At 43.7% G+C, this 19,513-nt stretch overlaps 1 protein-coding gene across 16 annotated transcripts in view; it reads right to left on the minus strand.

Annotated features, from left to right (window-relative positions):
* Nucleotides 1–344: 344 nt before the first annotated feature.
* Nucleotides 345–19,513, minus strand: part of LOC126522623 (uncharacterized) — an 80,831-nt gene continuing 61,662 nt past the window's right edge. For 11 of the 16 annotated variants that reach the window (XR_008610570.2, XR_008610568.2, XR_008610569.2 and 8 more), the window contains 3 exons: nt 7,702–7,778; nt 2,030–2,084; nt 345–467 (listed from right to left, as the gene is read on the minus strand). Coding sequence is in view for 8 of the 16 variants with exons in the window: in XM_055066510.2 (XP_054922485.1) it covers nt 427–467; nt 2,030–2,084; nt 7,702–7,778 (173 nt within the window). In the remaining 8 variants the exon portion in view is untranslated. Of the gene's footprint in view, nt 468–2,029; nt 2,085–7,701; nt 7,779–8,298; nt 9,824–19,513 lie in introns of those variants that run through there. The other 5 variants (XR_011895242.1, XR_011895243.1, XR_011895245.1 and 2 more) reach the window with 2 other exon arrangements.

Here is a 19,513-nt window from a genome sequence, read left to right on the forward strand (position 1 = left end):
CTCGTTGGCAGCAGTGTGTAGATGCGGAAGGGTGCTACTTTGAAAAATTCTAATCGTTTGTACTATTATAATGACTGATGTTTTTTTTAATTTAGTCCTACTACTTTCAGAACAGAGCCTGTATTCCACAAGAATGTTGCAAAGCTTGCACTTCGCCTTTGGCACGATTAATTCGTATCTACTTTAGCTTAACGATTTTCTTTGACATACCCGTAATAATTGTTTCAATAAGGTCATTTCTAAATGCTTTTGTACTCTCTTTGTTTTCATGCTGGGTTATGAAGTTGACTTGTTGGCGGTCGGGAAACTCCTGGAGCATACATTTCATAAAAGTAAAACCAAGCTTTTTGGAATAAGCTTTAATACAGTACTTGGTGAGCGCAATTAACTTTATTGAGCAGCCAAGCAGGTTGATCTTGTTGGTGTTCATCCATGGGGATTTTTGTTGCCTCCACGTTTACTGGTGCCTGCATAGATTGATGAAAGACAAATTTTACTGCAAACTCAACTGAGAATCATACTCGCTGTCAACATAGCACAGTGTAATCAACCATGTTAGAAGAAAACGCTTGTGTGCCCACTTCCCTAAACAGCAAGTATAACATTATTGGTTTCTTTAATACGATGAACAAAACGAGAATAAGGTGAAAGCAGGAGCCAACGTTTCGATAAGTGGACTTGTCTTTTTCAAGGCGACATATACTTCCCTCGCCACAGTAGATATAGGTGGGGTTCTTCTAAAGGGAAGAGGGGGTGAGGAGGGTGGGTGCGGCAACGAGCGAAGGTGTGTTAGTGCCGAGGGTGTAGAACTCAGAATAAAGTATTGCTGCGCACAAGGCCGGTGAACCGACCATCTGTCAATCACTTGTCAACGGCCGTGTGTCAGCCGGCGTGTCAACAGCGCGCACAGCATCCCTCTATTACATGTTTCGCTGGTGATCGCTGCCTATCGTGTCTCTGAAAGAGATAATGGAAGGAGTGGCACAAACCGGTGCTCGTTAAAAAAAATTATAAAAGAAAATACTGATCTGGAATAAACAAATCAATAGAAGGAAAAGAGACGGAAAGAAACGAAATAAAAAAACAAGAAAACACTAAGCAACCAAACTAAGTGTTGTTGCCTATAGCTTAAAATTTAGCATAGAGAATATATTCTAAAGCTTCCTTTGAAACGTTTATGCCCATTAGTTGCAATTATTGCGTATTCTTTTTCGTGTTCAGAACGCAAGTTTTACTGTAAGTTGTCGAGTTTAAGTTCATCAAGGTTGTGACTTGGTTGGTTGAAATGCTCGGCGACGGCTTTGAGAAGCTTTTTAGCTGTGTCCGCGCGATGTATGTTTAATCTGACGTTCACTGACTGTCCCGTTTCACGGAATAATTGTTACAGAAGGAAGATTCAAGCATATAAATCACATCCGAACTTGTACAAATAAAGCTCGTTTTGACTTAGTCTGCATAACTATTTGCAGTGCTTTTAATTTTAATGACACTTTGAAGGTGCCTGCAAGTTTTGCTATTCGCTTAAACATTGTTATTCACTTAAACTACACATATCGTGCTAACAGGCCCGTTGCCTTCATTCCGCAGTAAATTATAATGAGAAAGATCATAGGAGACTGAAGTTCTTACGAGTGGTAATACGAGTACACCGCGATACAATGAGTTGTGTTAGTTTACTGCTTGCCGTGGCGCGCAGATGCTTTCGATTTGATTCAATTCTTTTACTACTGTATGTGTGGCGGTTCTCTCCTGTAGGCACATTAACGATATGAAAATTCATAAAGTGTGGTAACGCTGAAGGGCTAATACGTCCACGGGCTCCGTTTTGCAAGCAGGGTCAGTGGGATGTCTAAACACAGGGATATCTTGCTCTTTCACTGCTTGTCGGCCATTTCCCCACACGAGCATTCCTTTTTAGTCAATGTGCCGTACGCCATGCCGCCACGCTAAAGGTGGCGTAAGCACGCCGCATGACGCTCACACGGCCACGACGGAGAAGCCAGGCGACTGGACAAAGTATAGTACTCACATGAAGGCCCCACAAAAGATGGCTCGCAGGTCTGGTGCGGTTCGCAGTAGTAGCTCTGCGAGCAAGAGACGAATTGAATTAGTCATTTTTTTATTTATTTATTTAAAATACCTTACAGGCCCCATGGGGGCATTGTGTAAGGGGGGTTACAAAATCAAGGAAAAAAAGGAAAAAAAAAAGAGTCAGCAGCCTTCTAAAGTGCTATACAAAAAATACACCTCAATACAGGGCTCATCAACATTACTACCAAGATTAAAACACGCAACAGGAACAACTGAAGTAATGAAAGGCCACAAAGGTACACTTAAGGAAATAACACGAGTAAAACTTAACGTAAGGCACTAATACTAGAAAGTAAAATACACAAAAAATGAACATATCAGGGAGTACAATTCTCGAAGTGATATATATGGAAAAAGACGCAAAAAAGCAATAATATATACAGGGTATACAAGTGAACACGCGACGCAGCATAAAATAGCAATTCACAAGAGCGAGTTAGCAATGCATCAAAAAAAAATATATCACAAGTTCGAAGTAGATTGCCAAGTGTAAGAAACAAGATAAAGTGATTTGTAAGTGCTATTATGAAAAATGCTCGTGTAGGAGATGACGAAATTTTTCTTGATCTGACTCGGAAGCAATGTGATCAGGCAGATTGTTCCATAAGCGAATGGCTGTAGGGAGTGCGGGAAAGTTAAAAGCACGTGTCGTACCGTACATGCGCGCAAAACTTAAGTGGTTATTTAATCGATGAGATTAAATAACCACTCATAACCACTTATTTACGTGCATTCCATTTTTAACAGTATCTCATTTAAACACGTTTATAACCTGGAGTGCGACAAACAAGCCATCAAGAACACAACACAAGCACATTCAGCTATGACCTTGTCATGGCTCTCCTCTATGTTTAGCGGCCCGCCAGGCACTTATTACGTTGATAAAAGGGTACAACCCACGAACAGTCGACAAGTTTCAATAACACATGTTTTACGTAATAGTAAAAACGCAGTGCATTAAATGCCATTTTAGAGGTAAAGTGACCAGTGTGACAGACGGAATGCTGTTAACAATTGGTGCCTTCAAGATGTCCTTTTTCTTCGACAGTGATGCCGATGCGAAACCATTACATGCCATCATTATTGTGCATACCGCTGTAATGCAGTGTCAGTTTCCTCACTGGGTAATACTGTGAGACATTCTATGACTGAGGATATAACTCTGCAACTGTCTGTTTAATTAGCCACTAATATTGAGCGTTCCCTGAGCACAGCGTTCATATTTTACAGAAGGTTTAGAAACCTAGTGATGGGAGGTCAGCGGCACGCCTTGAAATTTAGAAGACCGTGCTTTTACGTCAAATTGGTCACCTCTCTGGTACCTCTGACGTATCATTGTGATGAGTTATTAATACACTCTCCTCAAACAGCTTGTCTCTGTTCTTTTTTTTTATTTCTTTTCTCTTTCACTAAAGTGGATAACTCTAAAGTGAAACAATTGCGTGCACTATGATAACATTTGGTTTCCACCATGCCAATCAACATAATATTTCTGTTTTTCGTGACGTTTTACCTAATGCCACATATTGATGCAATGCCGCTAGCACACTGCATGCAATCGCGCACCGATCCGTCCAGTTCATTTGTTTTTTTCAGCAGCGTTAAATATCTTGGGACATGCTTCCGCTCGCTGATAGTATACAAACAAAATATTTCACCGTGCCATCGCTTGACAAGCCCGCTTCAGTAATGCACTCGACATAGCCGCACCATATATATGGTGTGGCCGCAGAATTGTTCAGCATTACTGCGCCTATAGTGTTACCTCTTGTCTACCGTGCTGTTTCAAACTATTGGAGCTGAAGCTGTAGCCAAGTCCTTAAGACAAGAACGCGAGGACACCTAAGCACTTCCTATGAGTTCTGAATGCGAAAATGTTAATGTCCAGTTCAATGCCGCTGAGCGGTCCTTCGAGTTATGATCTCGCGGGCAAGCGAGAGGCTTCGTCAACGCCTTCTAAATATCACAACGCTGGTGCACTTCGATCCGTGACGTCATGCTACCATGCCCGACTGCCATAGAATCTAATGGAAACACTCTCGAGTAAACTGCGGCGATTTACACGTCACCGCTTTTGTATCGCTCGACTTGACAACGAAAATGTTGGCCCCAGTAACATGATATAATAAAGCAGAGTGCAGAAGCCTGCTATCTAGGAGGCGCTGGTTTAGCCCAATGACTAACACACTCGGCTTGTGAGCGCGCGGTCGTAGGTTTGAAAATCACTACCATAAACGCTTTTCTTTTCTAATTTAATATAATTTAATGTTCTAATATGGTCTTACTTATTCATAGCTATTACTGAGGCAAACTTAGAGCACTGGCGAAAGCTTGCGCGTACAGGGAACGCGTAAATAACACAGACTTCCGAGAGTGAGGAAGTCTGGAGATGCCCTCGTGGAGATGCCCTCTCCCCACACGCAACGCCCGGCACACCAGCGCTGCAGCAGGATAACCCTTTCGCCTTCTCTGTTCCGTCGAGCCTCGCACGTTACGTGTCGGAGCAGCCAATTGGAATTTTGGTGTCATTTCGCTGCTACAGACGCCGGCTATGACGCTCATGGGGCCATTGGATTCTCTCGCATCAATAATTCATCACAGTCGCGATCCTACCTAAACATCGCGGAATACCTGAGCTTGTTTTAAATCCTATCTTCGCTTAACCTTTCGGGTTCGGCCTGGTTCCGCTGTGTGCCGCCGGGTCGGTTGGTACCGTGCTGGTTATGTTTGTGGACATATACCAAGGTTATATGCTTTACATATGCCGGTACCAGCAAACGGCTTTGGATACGTCATGTATGCTGACGAACAAACTAGTGCCCGTAAGTGTACCTCTACTCTTCACAATAACAAATAAGTTACTACTTATATATATTGTCAGGTGATAAGTGCCTGTAGATTGCACTAACGACTTAATTAAATAGGGCAATTGAGTCACCGAAACCTTTCATTTATGTATGTGTTTAATCAAGCAGTTCCGCGTTTTCCACTGGATACATGTGCCACTGTTGCAAAAAGAGGTAAAAAATGTTCACTCAGTGCTACACCTGTCATTGCCATTTTCACCTCGACAAGGATCTTACATGGCCCTCTTCCTCATGACGTAAGGGCGTAGACGTCTTATTGTCCATCCTCCTAAGTGTCTTTTTGTATTTGGGAATGGCTTGTAAGCGGCGTAGCATTTAAACCTAAGAAATTCAGAGACTAAACATGTAACCTTTGATGTAGGTGAACAATTCATTTGGTTGCGTGGTGCACTGGATAATAAACATCATAGTATGCATCACCGTGAGCAGTATAGGATTTATTCGAACTGTTGGACTTGAGTAAAGCTATGCTTCACATGCGCAACTTCAGCACGTGCGATGCACTTGGATAATTCATTAGTATTTTTTTTTTCGTGACGGGATTTTTGTCTTTGCTTTGGAATCACGGCTAGCTCAGTAAGCCCTGCTGCTTTCTGTTGCCAACGCATTGCTATGCGTTGGCAAACACATCGATAGCGGTTATTCTTTGGTTTCTATTATAGCGTCCTAAAAGCACCCTTAACGATAAAACGTGCACCCGTTTTGAGAATCGTGAACACAATTATTCCTAAGGCTTCTGCCAGGTTATGAGCGAAAGAGAGGGACCAGCTTATGAGCACCTTCAAGTAATTTCCCCTATGTTGTCGCTGGTGTCAGTGTCTGTTGGCTTCTTGTGATACTAAGTAGAGTAAGCACATACCAGTCACCTTCGGTATCAGAAGTTCTGTGCGAACGTGGCCTTGCTGTAACGCTATTTACATTTATTAGAAGATTGCAAACAAAAGAAATTTTCAGCTGCTTTTTATCTGGAGTGAGAAGCGTTCTGCTGTGAGGAACATGACTGCTTTCGCTCACCTAAGTGGGCCTCATGTGCTTTATTTCCTGGCCCGTGCTAACGCGTCGAAGAGTATTATCCTTCTAGGGCCTCCGGTGTTCGCCGTATATATGTCCGCAGATTTCGTGCGTGTCCAAAACGTCCATTCTGGTTGCAGACAACAACCTGTGCTTTCCAAGGGACTTTTCATACAAAAACAAACAGTCTTGCGGTCGCATACAAATAACATAAAAAAAAATAAGCTTCAACATCTTTTCCATGTATGTCGCCATACTGTTTTTGGTATTAAATTCTACTTAACCCAATAGCGTCCAGCGTACTTTTGAAAGCACAGTGCCATTTTCACTAATAAATAATTATAGACAAAACACACAGTGCTCCTTGGTACGCCATTTTGTTCCGACCGCATTGTATTTTTTTGTCAGCGGCCTCTTGTTTGGTCTATTCATTGCCAAACTTGGAAAGGTTCTGAACATAGCAGGTGCAGCTCTACATGCAGCTTCTTTATTTTTTTAAGCATACCATGCGCTTCTCGAAGCTGAAACTTTTGAGTAAGTTTTAGAAGAGGAGGGTGTACACGATGAACGCGTTACATTTCATATGCAATACATATTTATACCGTCGCGAGAAAATGAATGCAGGTGTACTCTGTAAAGTACGCTGGGCGTGTGTGTATGCTAGAGGGCTGTGCTTGATCTCGAAGCACACACGATTATTTTTTTTTTACCTGTGTTTCGTCAAAATATCTTTTGCTGGCTACAAGAACTTCAGACTGTTGTAGGGAAGAAGTGTGTTTAGAATTAAATCAACGTTGCTATTATTCCTCCTGGTTTCTTTCTTGCTACCGACAGAAATGAGGATGCTCTTGTCTTCTCAGTCAGTAAGATAGCGAGCAGTGTTAGAGTAAATTTACATGAATAGAAACCCTTTAGATATTATATGGACAATACTTAAAAAGAAAGATGATTCATGCATCCTTTATTACAGATCGTAAAATCAGTGGGAAGCAGCAGAAAACAACAAAAACTATGTATATTCCTATGCCAATCGAGATTTGTTATGCAATAGAAGTAGGGCAACCTAGATTGATGAACAAGACGTAGACTCCGCCTCTTGAAATTAAAAAAAATTCTAACGAAAATGACACTTAACAATCATACAAAAGCCCATGTAATGCAAGAACCGACTGTCATTGGAGGAGATGTCACCAGTCTCTTGAATGTTTCAATTACCTCTGAACCAAATGCTGAATGCTTTAGTTTTGAATGCCTGCATTCATCTCCATTTACCGTGTCTAGGTCTGCGTCAATAATATATTTGCGTTGTGCGCGCCTCTGAAAGCAATACCAAAGCCCTTCCTTGTTACTTGATGCACTCATGTTACACACTTGATAAGTAAAAACACCTCCATAACAAACAGTATTTCCTACTAACATGATAATCTTGCTACCAGAAGGTTATGCGGGCTTGCGCTAAATTTCGTTTGACTCTTCGCTGCAAGACGTTTTCTTTTGAAAACTCCAAGATATAGCATATACATCTCGTGACCTGCATCAGGTTTCGCTCCCATTAAGGCCAAACCTACTTCATAGAGTACACTATCATAGCATTCCATAGAATAAAGCGCCGCTTACAAAATTTTCACAATGCATTTACAGTGTGAAAAGATCGTCTAACACGAAAAATCAACAAAGTGTAACTGCTAGATTTTTCTTGTGCCTTAATGGGTTAATACAAAATTGTACTTACCCCACATTTCTTGCTTTGTGAACTGCTAAATAACCTGGATCCTGAACCTTTAGCTGGTGATCCCTGGGTCAGCATCACTGCGGGAGCACTTGACAATTAAGTTTCCCATAGTGTGGAGCCCACGAATGCTAACAGAATCTTACATCATTTGAAAACGCAAAAGTGAAAATGGGTTTAATACAGTTCGCATCTTATTGACCGTTCTCTCAGTCTTAGCTGGATGTCGGTTGCCTTATTTGATACTCACGACGATTGTACATAAACCTCTGCAGCGCACTCTGCTAGCGGTCAGCGGACGTCATCCGGTGTTTGCAGTTTAATTTCAAATAAGCTTTGATTTTCGTAAAGCGTTCGATAGGTCAGCTTATTGTTATCCAAGTCCTGCGCTCTTCTTGTTTCTACGGGAGCACTCATACACATGAATGAAGGAACACCGTCTATAGTCGCTGACTTATGAACATACCGGCCAATGTCTAGTTAGAAGGCCAATTCGGCTAAAAAATTACTGTATTTTAGATTGACAAACATAACTTTCGAGGTACGTATCCTCCGATCCCGTGATAGAGCTTCAAAAAACTTTGCCGCCTCGGAGCGTACCTGCTGAGATAAGAAGTACGGCCAGCATCAGCACCGTTGTCTTCATCGTGGTGTTCTCGGAGCTTGCAGGCGAACGGCGATACAACACTAGTCGACACAAGTGTGGCGGTCTAAACTCGATACAAATATGTTCGCGTTCGCGTTATGTCCACTCCTTCTTTTATAGGAACGCTCTTAGAGAAAAAAAAAACATTCTGGCTGCCCTCCAGGCTACATCCGGAATATATAAATATCACTTTTCAAGAGGTGTTTTCCCTTAACCTTGTTAATGAAGTGTGTTTAAACTAAGCACGTAGCTGTGCTTAACCCGCTGTTCAGTATGGCTCGCGTCGCTGAGGCTCGCGTAGAGGAAGTTAATTTCGATGCACGCAGCCATTTGTTTGGAACGGTTCGTATAAGGCTACGTAAACGTCGTGTGGCCTTGTGCTTCTTGCTGTTGCCGTACTTTATGAGGACATAAGCTTACCGTCAAGTCAAAGCCAAGCTTCCATGATTATTTTGTGTCTGATTAATACTTGATAATTATGTTTAATCACATCATCGTATCAAATGGCTTCAGACAGGGATTTTTAATATATTCTAATCCGAAAAATCGTTCATCCTTGTTGCCGAGCAATCGACGCGGCGTGGTATGATTGGTTCACTTCTACGGTAAACACTATACACATTTTAACACCCTTATGGGAGCATAGGAGGTGGCTTGGTTGTTCCTCACCACTAACACGCTCATCATCAAATGCTTATTTAGAATCAGTGACGGAAAGAAATGAAGCTATTTTTCTTGTCATTTCGTGACGAGAAGTTACGATGATAAATATTGTATATAAGAGATTAACTGCGCGAAATAAACTCTAATTGGTAGCGCTGTCTAACTCTCACGTCTGATAAATTTATGCGCATCAAAAAGTCATAATGTGTGCAGTATTTAACGTTCTCTCGGCGAAGTTCTTTTTTTCACTGTCATGTAAAGTATTCTTCATTACCTTTGGCATAAAGGCGTAAGCGGTCAAAAAAACTTTCTCATTCAAGAACTTCGCAGCTTTGCATCATACCTGCTGAGAAAAGTAGGACAGTCAGTATAAGCACCATTGTCATCATCGCGGCGTCCTCGGTGCTTGCAGGCGAACGGCGATCAAACCCTAAGCGGCACAAATGCGGCGGTCTGTAATCGATCAGAATACGTTTTTCTTTCCGCTACCAGTGCTCATATAGTGGCTCTGTTCGAGAGTGAAAGCGTTCTTGAATCGATCCAAGCGCCCTCCAGAATATATGAGCAGTAGCATCTTTGGATGAGACCTTTCGAATAACCTGGAATACAAAACTTAGTCGGTGCACCTAACTATGTCTAGCAGAGAGAATGCAAGCGGAATCGCCATGAGCTCGGCATCAGCAATGCGAAGTGCTTTTTTTTAGATACTTCGGATAGCAAAACGTAAGCGTCGTACGGCCTTGTGTTGCTTACTAGGGCTGTACTTCGTGATTTATTAGAACTGTCCTGAAGGGCAACGAAAGCTATATTGATTTGTTTTATATTGGATTATTACTCAGTTATAATGATTCATTGAAAAATTGGGTATGATGGCTTCGGTTAATGTGGGCAAATCTGTGGGCGGAGTCGGCCACAGCCAAGACAGAGAGGAACGAATTCATACGCGGACAGTAGACATGGGACTAGGCACAGTCACATAAGGATAAATACACAATACATTTAACAGGTGTGCTTCTCTAGTCGCTAACCTCAGTTCAGGTTCGGCAGCAATCACATTTTCAACCTTAGAGTTGATTACGACCAGCAGCGGTGTGGTAGCGGAGCCTAGCTCAGCCGCAAGTCTCTGCGACAGGGAGGGAAACCGGGAACAGAAGGAAGCAGGAATAGACGGATGGGCAAGGAAGTCAGCCACTTGTTAGACCGACTGGCTTCCCTCTGCCGAGGAAAGGGGGTAGAGGGGATAAAATATGATAGCAAAGAAATGTTACAAAAAACAAGAAAGAAGAGCAAAAGAAAAAGAGGGGGGGGGGTGGAGGAAAGGAGTTTGAGGCCCTGCTGAAAGACTGTCTCTGGAATCAGTTCTCCACAAGAAGCGCAACAACGCTTTGAAAGATTTCTGCGCTGAGGACGGTCTCGGCCAGTATCTCAGGACCCTTTCCCTCAACAAAGGTTGTTTGTCAAGACTATCTAACGCCCTTGAAAGTTCTTTCCTGGGCGCACTGAAGTGGGGACACTCACAGAGCAGGTGGGCGATTGTTTCTTCGCGCCTACAGTTCTCGCCGGTCGGGCTGTTGGCAATTCTGACCCGAAGTGCAGTCGTGAAGGCCACGCCAAACCACAAGCTGCACAGAAGCGTCTCCTCAGCTCTAGATATATTTCTGACCGAAGACGTAGCTATAAATTTGGATCCAAGCTCTGGAGACGAGCGTTAGGAAATTCACTCGAGTTCCACTCTGCCAGTGTAAGTTCACGTGCGAGTGAACGAAGCCCTGTAGCTCCATCTGTTCTGTATAACGGTACACAGTGGAGGCCGTCATGATCCGATCGGCCGGCCTCATCTGCCCGGTCGTTTCCGTAGATACCGCAATGACCCGGTATCCACTGATGAACTATGTTGTGCTTTTCTCTCTATTGCTTGATGATAAAAAAGTATTGTTATATCTACTAACTGTTCATTCGGTCCGTGACACAATGGCGACATAATGCACTGGAGAGCGGTCTTCAAGTTGGGAAAGATTGACCATGTCTGCGACGGTACTTCAATTACGAATTCCAGAGTGGCGTGGAGGGCGGCGAGTTATGCAGCCTTCGATGTTGTAAAATGCGATGTCTTGAACCTTATGGTGATGGACTTCGCGGGAACAACCACTGCTCCTGCTGAGTTCGCTGAAGAAACTGAGCCATCTAGGTAAATGTGAAGGCACCCGCTGTGTTTCTCGTGCAGGAGCAGTAGTGTGGCTTGTTCTAGGCCTCAAAACGGCAGGTATGTTTTCTTTTGGGTTCCAGGAATGGATAGGAGGGCTTCGAAGGGATGTAGACACCACAACGCTAATGGTGGTCTTGCTGCAGGCGTAAAGGTCGAGTGAAGCAGCGAACGCTGTGAGGCAATAATGTCGGCGGACGCAGAGAGGGGCCTAGAAGCAGGAAGTGAGGCGAGCTGGTGTGATAGAATTCGTGTGAAGTGCCTGATGTGCATTGTTAAGGCGTCGGCGCGAAATTATGTTGTGGTTGGGTGATCACACACGATGTCGACAGTCACTGCTAAAGATACACATCTCGTAAGGCCAAAGAACATTCTTAGTAAAATTTAATTATGGGGCTTTACGTGCCAAAATCGCTTTCTGATTATGAGGCACGCCGTAGCGGAGGACTCCGGAAATTTCGACCACCTGAGGTTCTTTAACGTGCACCTAAATATAAGTGCACGGGTGTTTTCGCATTTCGCCCCCATCAAAATGTGGCCGCCGTGGCCGGGATTCAATCCTGCGACCTAGTGCTCAGCAACAAGAACACCACGTTCTGAGTACTTGAGCTTGAATCGACTGGTGGACGTGCAGGTTTCTTCTTCGGGTCCTGCACAGCACAGGTAATCCGGACCTGTGCCCTGCATCCGCAGGTGAAGAACGGCGATGAACGCCTCATCGCAGCCTGTCTCGGGAGCGTCAGGTGCCGGGATGAAGCCCGACCAAGGCGGGATATGCCCGGGCGGATATGCCACAGCGCTGTGATCCGGGACGAAGCCCGGTTCAACAGGGGCAGGAACCGGTGACGCCGCGGCGTGGCCCGGCGCTTGATCCGCGGTGCCCAACGAGAGCTTATGCTCCTGTCCCGCTACGATCAGCCATTCGGCCAACTCGCTAGTGCCTATTTCGCGGTACCCGCGCACCAATCAGGCGCACGATCGCGCTTTTAGGACCCACACACGGACAACACAACTGATTTCGATGTCCTCGCACTTAAAAGGCCGTCATCCTACTACAGTGAGGGACCTTCAAAATTTATTGTTACGAAAATTAGTGTCGCCTTGCCACCGTGCACACGACGCACTGTCGTATGCACCGTATAGTCTTCTGGTACGCAGGAAACGTTTAAACCCTGTATGGATGCATAAAATGTGCTTTGTTTGTCGCTTACAAACAACAGCCCCACCCTCAATGAATGAGGTCGACTTTGTTGGCGAGAAGGAAAACCTTTCTTTTTAGGCTTTCTTGACGATTAATTATGATGATAGCTGCGAGAGGTAAAGGAAAACGGCGAGAAATAAACTTTAATTGTTATCATTGTGAAACGCTGGTGTCAGACATTTTGATGCGCACCAGATGGTAAGAATGAGCACAGTTTTCAACTCTCGCATCTCTCAGTGAGGTCACTGTGGTATAAAATAAATGTTTATTCCCTTGCTCGATTAAGGGGCTAGCCAATAAACAAACAAACAAACAAACAAACAAAATGTTTTAAGTATATAGCGTAATGGTCAGAAGAAAGTGTAAGATTTGAAAGCCGTACTAGGGCTAGGCAGTGCGAATAATTATGATCACTGCACATTATATGAAAATAAACGAGAATTTGACAAGTCCGGCAAAGGAAACGTTTTCTTCAATATTAAGGTCGCCTACTGTACTCTTGGCTTTATTGCACAGAGAAAGTGAGATTTGCAATTCATATTTACGAAAGAGGTATTTCCTTACTGCCAATGTCCAGTCAGATTCCTGCAATAAATTAAGATATGTCCACATGTGAAATTAGTTACAAACACGAGCAACAATATTTTGTCCTATGTTTAAGTATTACGCCTTTTAAATACCTGATTTGAACTATATGTACAACGTAGCGTACATCAGCAAAGGGTTTAAACAACACTTAATATTGGTCCGAAGAATAGCACCGGAATAACCACATATTCCACATCTTGTGATCTCGTAGTAGGTTATAGATAGAAGACTACCTAGTAGAACCATACGCTGCAGATAGTTTTACACATTCCCTTAAGGTGACGTGATAAGTTATTTGTACCGACATTGAAGCCGTCTTCAATTTTTAACGGATGCTTTTTTGATGCATCCATTTCTTTCTTTCATTCTTCCTTCTTTTCTTTCTTTCTTTCTCTCTTTCTTTCTTTCTTTCTTTATTACTTTATAAACAGTTCTCGACCACAGACTCAGCTAGCTAAACGCCCACTTGGTTAGAAAGACTAGCTCTGGTCGACAGCATACCGCGAATATGCCACTGTGGACCAGAAACACGCGACGCGAAATAACACACACGCGTGCACTCACACCAAGCGGCTCCCACGCAAAGAGGGCGCCTCGCAAACTTGGAGGAGCAAACAGACTAACAGCCTTTCTCTTTGAAACGTAATTTTACTCTTTACGGCACAGGCACACTGCCGGGGCCGTAAGACGCGGGGCTCGAGGGGGTCAGCGAAGTGGGTCGAACAGGGGGTGGCGGCGGGGCTGAAGGCATGCAGCCCGCCGCTGCCGGGACTGTCTCCTCAATGTCTTCGAGGCACCTCGGTTTCTGAGAAAAACGGTGCCTGGTAGTGAAGGCGCCGTGTTAGTTGCTTACAATTTTATATATGGAATGTAAAATGCAATGAACAGCACTTCGACATCACAAGCATGATAAGTTGGAAAAAGGATAATCTGCTTCTATCTTATGTGTATTCGAGCTTAATTATGTTGCCCAACGTATTGTTTATCCAATTTTCCTCGCGGCATAGTTGTTTATACGGAGATGCAACAGATTAACTTTTATGGAAGATTCCACGAGGAAATGCTTGTTGGCGTTTTTTTTTTTCTCTCACACGAGTGGTTTACTACCGTATACATGTGTGATAAGAGAGCAAAATCTTAATTAAGCTAAAATAACTAATACATACGAACAGTCATTAGTCATAAGTACTAATATTTGTTTAATGTAGTTTTCAACTAATTATGTATCGTAAACTCCGCTCTGTCAAGCATAACATTGAAGCAAAAGTACTGTAATGTCATACCCATGGCTATAGCAACTACAAAGTGTGAGATGCTAATAGAGTAGTGCAGGGTACGTCCCGCAGTGAGCCAGACTTTACCTGGCTTTCCAAACGACCGTGGTGGCTTAGCAGCTAATCACAAGGTCGCGCGATCACACCCTGCTGCGGCAACATTTTGATAGATAAATTGAATGGCGCTATGGAATAGTGCCCAATGATATTGTATATGTTCGCAACTTCTCTCCCCAGCTTTCCGCCATACCATATGAGACCCCACATCTAAGGTCGTTGTGAATGTTAACCTTGGTTAAACCATGTGTGCATTCTTCTTGTTTGGTTGAAGTGCGTGCTTGCTCAACTTCTCTGGGGTCCACTCTGTGTTTTTGTATCTGTTGCCCGGGCCGCTTCGAGAGAACGCCTGCTTTGGAAAGGCGGTGGCCGGATGCTGTACGGAGAGAAAACGAGCGGCAGGGGTTCTCGCGCACTGGTCCTGGCGAGCGCCATAAATCGTGCAGCGAGCCGCTGTAGCGGCATCTGGAGAAGGGAGTCCTTGGGGAATGCTTGGGTCGGGCCGAGGTGGCGCGGGTGGCTTGGGTGGTTCAAGCGGTGGCCACCGCCGGTGCGAGTTACGTAGCCCGGACACATGGTCCCGCGGCTGGCGGCGAGAATGTGCGCGGCTCAGTGGGCACTGTGGTCTGAAACTTGAGAGACAACGGCCCAATCTCGTCAAGTGCCCGATCGGAGCGACGGACTGTTCCGAGGCCTTTGCTCAGCCAGATTCGTTAATGTGAAGCTTCTTTCCTTGTTTAGTATATACTGATATGTTCAAGTGTGGTCTGAGACTTGAGAGACAAGGGACCGACCTCGTCAAGCGCCCGATCGGAGCCACGGACTGGCCCGATGCCTTTGCTCAGCCACATTCGTTAATGTGAACCTTCTTTCCTTCTTTAGTATATACACAGTGTAACCGCTAATGTATGTCGATAAACAAATTCAGTTCAAATTATTGACATCCATCATCTTTAGTCTCGGAATACCGAAGCAGAGAACAGTGCAGCGCCTTAGGAAGAGCAGAGAACGAACGAAAACACCAAGAAGAAACCGGTGAAGGAAGAGAGAGAGTCAAAAACCTTACTCCACAGAAGGAACGTAAAGAACTAACAAACTGTAAAGTGGGCACGAACACAATAAGGAGAAACTTGGTATCAATTCAAAGTCCATTTATAGCGTTGACACATTTGCTGTAACGTGCTCAAGAATTTACAGATGAAGAACAAAAATCATTTGAATTAAACGGCAAATACAAAAGTGATGCCTACGTGCTTCTTTTGTACAGTATACTTGCTGTACACCTCCTAGTTACACATTCGACAGTTCTCCGTCCCAAAAACACGATCTTATTACGATGCACACCGTGGTGCGACATATCGGATTATTTAGACCATCTCGTGTTCAATAACGCGCGTGCACTGCATGGTACAAGTGTGGTTTTGAATTCCGCCTTCTTCATTGCAATGCGGCGACCGCGGTCGGAATCACCCCCGCGACCTTGAACTCGCCTTAGCAACGCAATAGTGACTGAGGTACCACGCCCGATAGTACCCTACTCGGTTACACATATTTTTACCGCGACACCTTGTTTTCGAGATGTGCGAATGAATGTTTTATTTTTGTATAGAACTCTTGGACTGTTCACTGACTGGGCTTGTCATATCCAGTAGCTAATGAAATACGTATCCAATTCTTGGAATTCTGGGTGTGAACGCCGGAGGTAGTCTTTTCGACCCTTACAACAAATCAGCGCAAGAAAGGTTCCTTTCTAAAGAATGAGAGTAAGCCGCATTTTCGTGTTTCTAAATCTGGGCAAATTTAGGGTCTCTCAGAACACAGGGTGAACATTCGTAACCTATGCGTGGCACAGACACACCGACACGACGTGGCCTTTGCTTTCATGTAGACCGGCGGGCCACTGTACAGGAACACCATGCCGCAGTGTTCTTCTACGTCAAGGAGTGGCTGCAAGGGCTAGTAAAGTGGACGACCCTACAGGAAAGCAGGGAGCCAAAAAGAATGACAAGAAGAGGGTTGAAAAAATTCCAAGGCAGCTGATAGAATGAGTGTGAGTGATTGTCTGTGGTCTGCCCACTCCGGCCACTAGGAGCGCTGTCTTCGCGGTTTTGCAGCCGCTTATCGCCAGCTCTTTACATAATTTAAACACCATTCTTGGCGCCTTGACGAGGAAAAAAGATGCTTAAACAAAAACTGTGCGTGAATGCGACGTAGCGCGCGATGCTGCGAAAGATGTGGCACTCAGTCCACGGGCCCTCTAGAAGCACGAAAATGCGTTCAACATATTTCGCGCTGAGGGTAGCTTCGCGCGGTGACCGAGAATTCTCGTTAGCAAAATATGTGGCGGTTGTTCAGTCAATCTAATGCGACTGAGACTCATTTACTAGGTGCAATGAACTGAGTACATTCACAAAGAAGATACAGAATCGTTTCCTCGCAGCCACAGCTGTTGTTAAATTTTGTTGTGAAATGAATAATTAAGCGTTTTTGAAGATCATGCCAAGTCACCGGGGGCATTATTTTTTGTCACGTTTTCTTGGTGTTTCTAAACACGTTCGGTGTATTTCATGCCGGACCACTGAGCACTGCAGACTCGTGACTCAGGTACTTAATACAACATTTTCTTGCAATACCTCTAGAACACTGCATAAAACACTGCACGCACCAACACGACCACCCAGTTTTTTAGAGCAATTTCAAAAGTCTCGTGATATGCTGACCGAAACAACAGTTACCTTCTTGTTTTCTTTTCTAGTTTTGCGAGGAGAGGAGAATCTTGCATGTTACAGAAGTACAAGAAGGAGAATAGAAAACCTAGAAAGGATAGCCACTGCATAGACCAGCTGCCTACCCTGTAATCTTGTAAAGAGGCACAGGGTATCAATTGTAATAGCAGGAGACAGGAGCAAATATTAACGGTAGCACAAGAGGAAAGCTGGACACGAGTGCGATGTACTGGCGCCCCTTCTCGGAGTCTATCACTCAGTGTGCTTGTCCTCAAGATACGCATAGCGTTGAAGGCTTCCAGTAGTGAGGCTGGTCTCGAATATTGTCCTAAAATTCTTGCTTTCGACAAAAGCAACATGTTAAGTGAATTGAAAGCATCTAAAAAAATCTGAATTAAAATTTGGGAAAATAAGAATATTTGTTAATAAAACTTTATATTTTTTGGTTTACTCAATAGTTTCCTATTTTTTATAATGGATTCTTTAAAACATATGTAATCATTCATTGAAATGAATACAATGAGTGTATGAAGTTATCTTGATTGAGAGAAGAAATGATGTTACAAGCATTCAATAGTAACAATAATGTAATAATAATTTACTAATTATTTTATAATGAAATTACTAGTATTAGGACAAGGAGGTGTTAAAATAATGAATACAATAACAATTACTTTAGGGTGGTAATATAGTTTGGTATGGAAACTTTTAAAGAAAGAAGGGGTAATAATACATTACTGACCTCCGATGGTCCACCCTGTCCAATCTGAGTGATATGTATTTTCTAGGTGCAATGAAGCGAAAACATTCACAAAGTACATGCTCAATGGTCTCCTCAAAGCCACTGTTTTTGCAAGTAGGGTTGTCCGGCATTTTGATGCAAAATGAATAGGTGTTAGCGAAAGCCCTGGCAAGCCTCAGGCGGCGCAACTTTTTTTTACGCTTTTGTAACGCTTCCAGAGCAGGTTTGCTTTGCATCATGCCAGCCCACTAAACAGTGCAGATCCGTAAGTTAACCATTACTACATTTTCATGCAATGCCGTTGCAGCCCTGTCCAATCATTTACTTTTTTACTGTTTTACATTTACATTTACTGATTGATCAACATCAGAGAACAGCTGCATGCGTGCCTGTTATGACCCAGCGCGGAATGAAAGTAGAAGTTAACTTATTTTGTTGTAGCGCAAGCTAAACAAGGACAACAGAAAGGCACATCTGACACACACGGCTCTAACGTCTAACAACAGATTTATTTCCCGTTCTCGTCGCTATGTATACACCCTCGAGCCGTCATGCATCACGTGTAAAATTTCGGTAAAAATGAACAAGAAATATAAAGTTCATATATAAAATATAAATGTACATATTCACAGACATGTACACGTTCAGCGCGAACAAATTGAGCTCTTTTGAGGATAATAAAATGGAAGGTTTACTGACGCATGCGTCGCCGAATGTTGATCTGTGTCTAGCTTCTATAATCAAGCGCGTCATCTAACACCTGCTTCTACTCATGATGACCGTTTCTTTAAATCTAGGTTTGCATTTGCATCTCTATCGATGGACGGCAAGAAAGCCGTCAGCAGCCAAGTTTTTTTACTTTGTTATTGTGTTCTCGTAGCCTGTAATATATGCATCTGCCTGTTTGACCAATATAGGAGCATCCACACCCAAAAGGAATGTGGTATACCACACCCGCAATGCCATCAATGAATTTCTTTTTATGTTCTTTTTCGCATGCGCTACGTGCGATTCTTTCTGGCCCTGTGTTTCTACACAGGCTGACCAAATTATTAGGTGCCGAAAATACAACGTTAATGCCGCTCCTTCCAGCAATCTTCTTTAATCTATGGGAGAACCCGTGTATGCAGGGGATTACAGCAACCTTTCGTTTGTTCATGTCAGTGCTTGAGCCATGCACCTGATCCGAACTGCTTTGCTGTGCCTTCTTAAGCAGTCCATCTGCGACTGACACAAGCACGCGGCTCGGGTATCCAGCGCAGCTTAAACACGAGGCTTGCCGTCCGAAGCTGTCGTGCATTAGGTACTGGCATGATTTTTTCAGTGCTTCACTGAAACACATCTTCGCAATTCCCCACTACACAAGATTTGTATGCTTCGGAATGAAATGGTAAAAGTGGCTTACTTGCCCTAGGTTCGTAACACCAGCAGGTTTTGTTATCAGGGAGCTCAAAATTGATGTTAAGGAATCGAATCCTTCTGTCACATGACATTTCAAAGGTCGCTTCTAGTGGATTAAGGCAGTCACGAATAACGGTAAAAACAGGAGCACAGTCATTAGTAAAACAAGCGGATGTACAGTCAATAAGAACTAAAAGGTCGTCTGCATATCTAAAAGCTTTTACAACCTTAGATTCGTAAAAGTTCTCTCTGGATGCTCTCGTTTAAACGCCCGGATAACGGCTCTGGCTTTTGGCTCAAGGTTACTTGAAGGT

Source organism: Dermacentor andersoni, chromosome 6 (assembly GCF_023375885.2).
Source record: "Dermacentor andersoni chromosome 6, qqDerAnde1_hic_scaffold, whole genome shotgun sequence".
NCBI lineage: Eukaryota > Metazoa > Arthropoda > Arachnida > Ixodida > Ixodidae > Dermacentor > Dermacentor andersoni.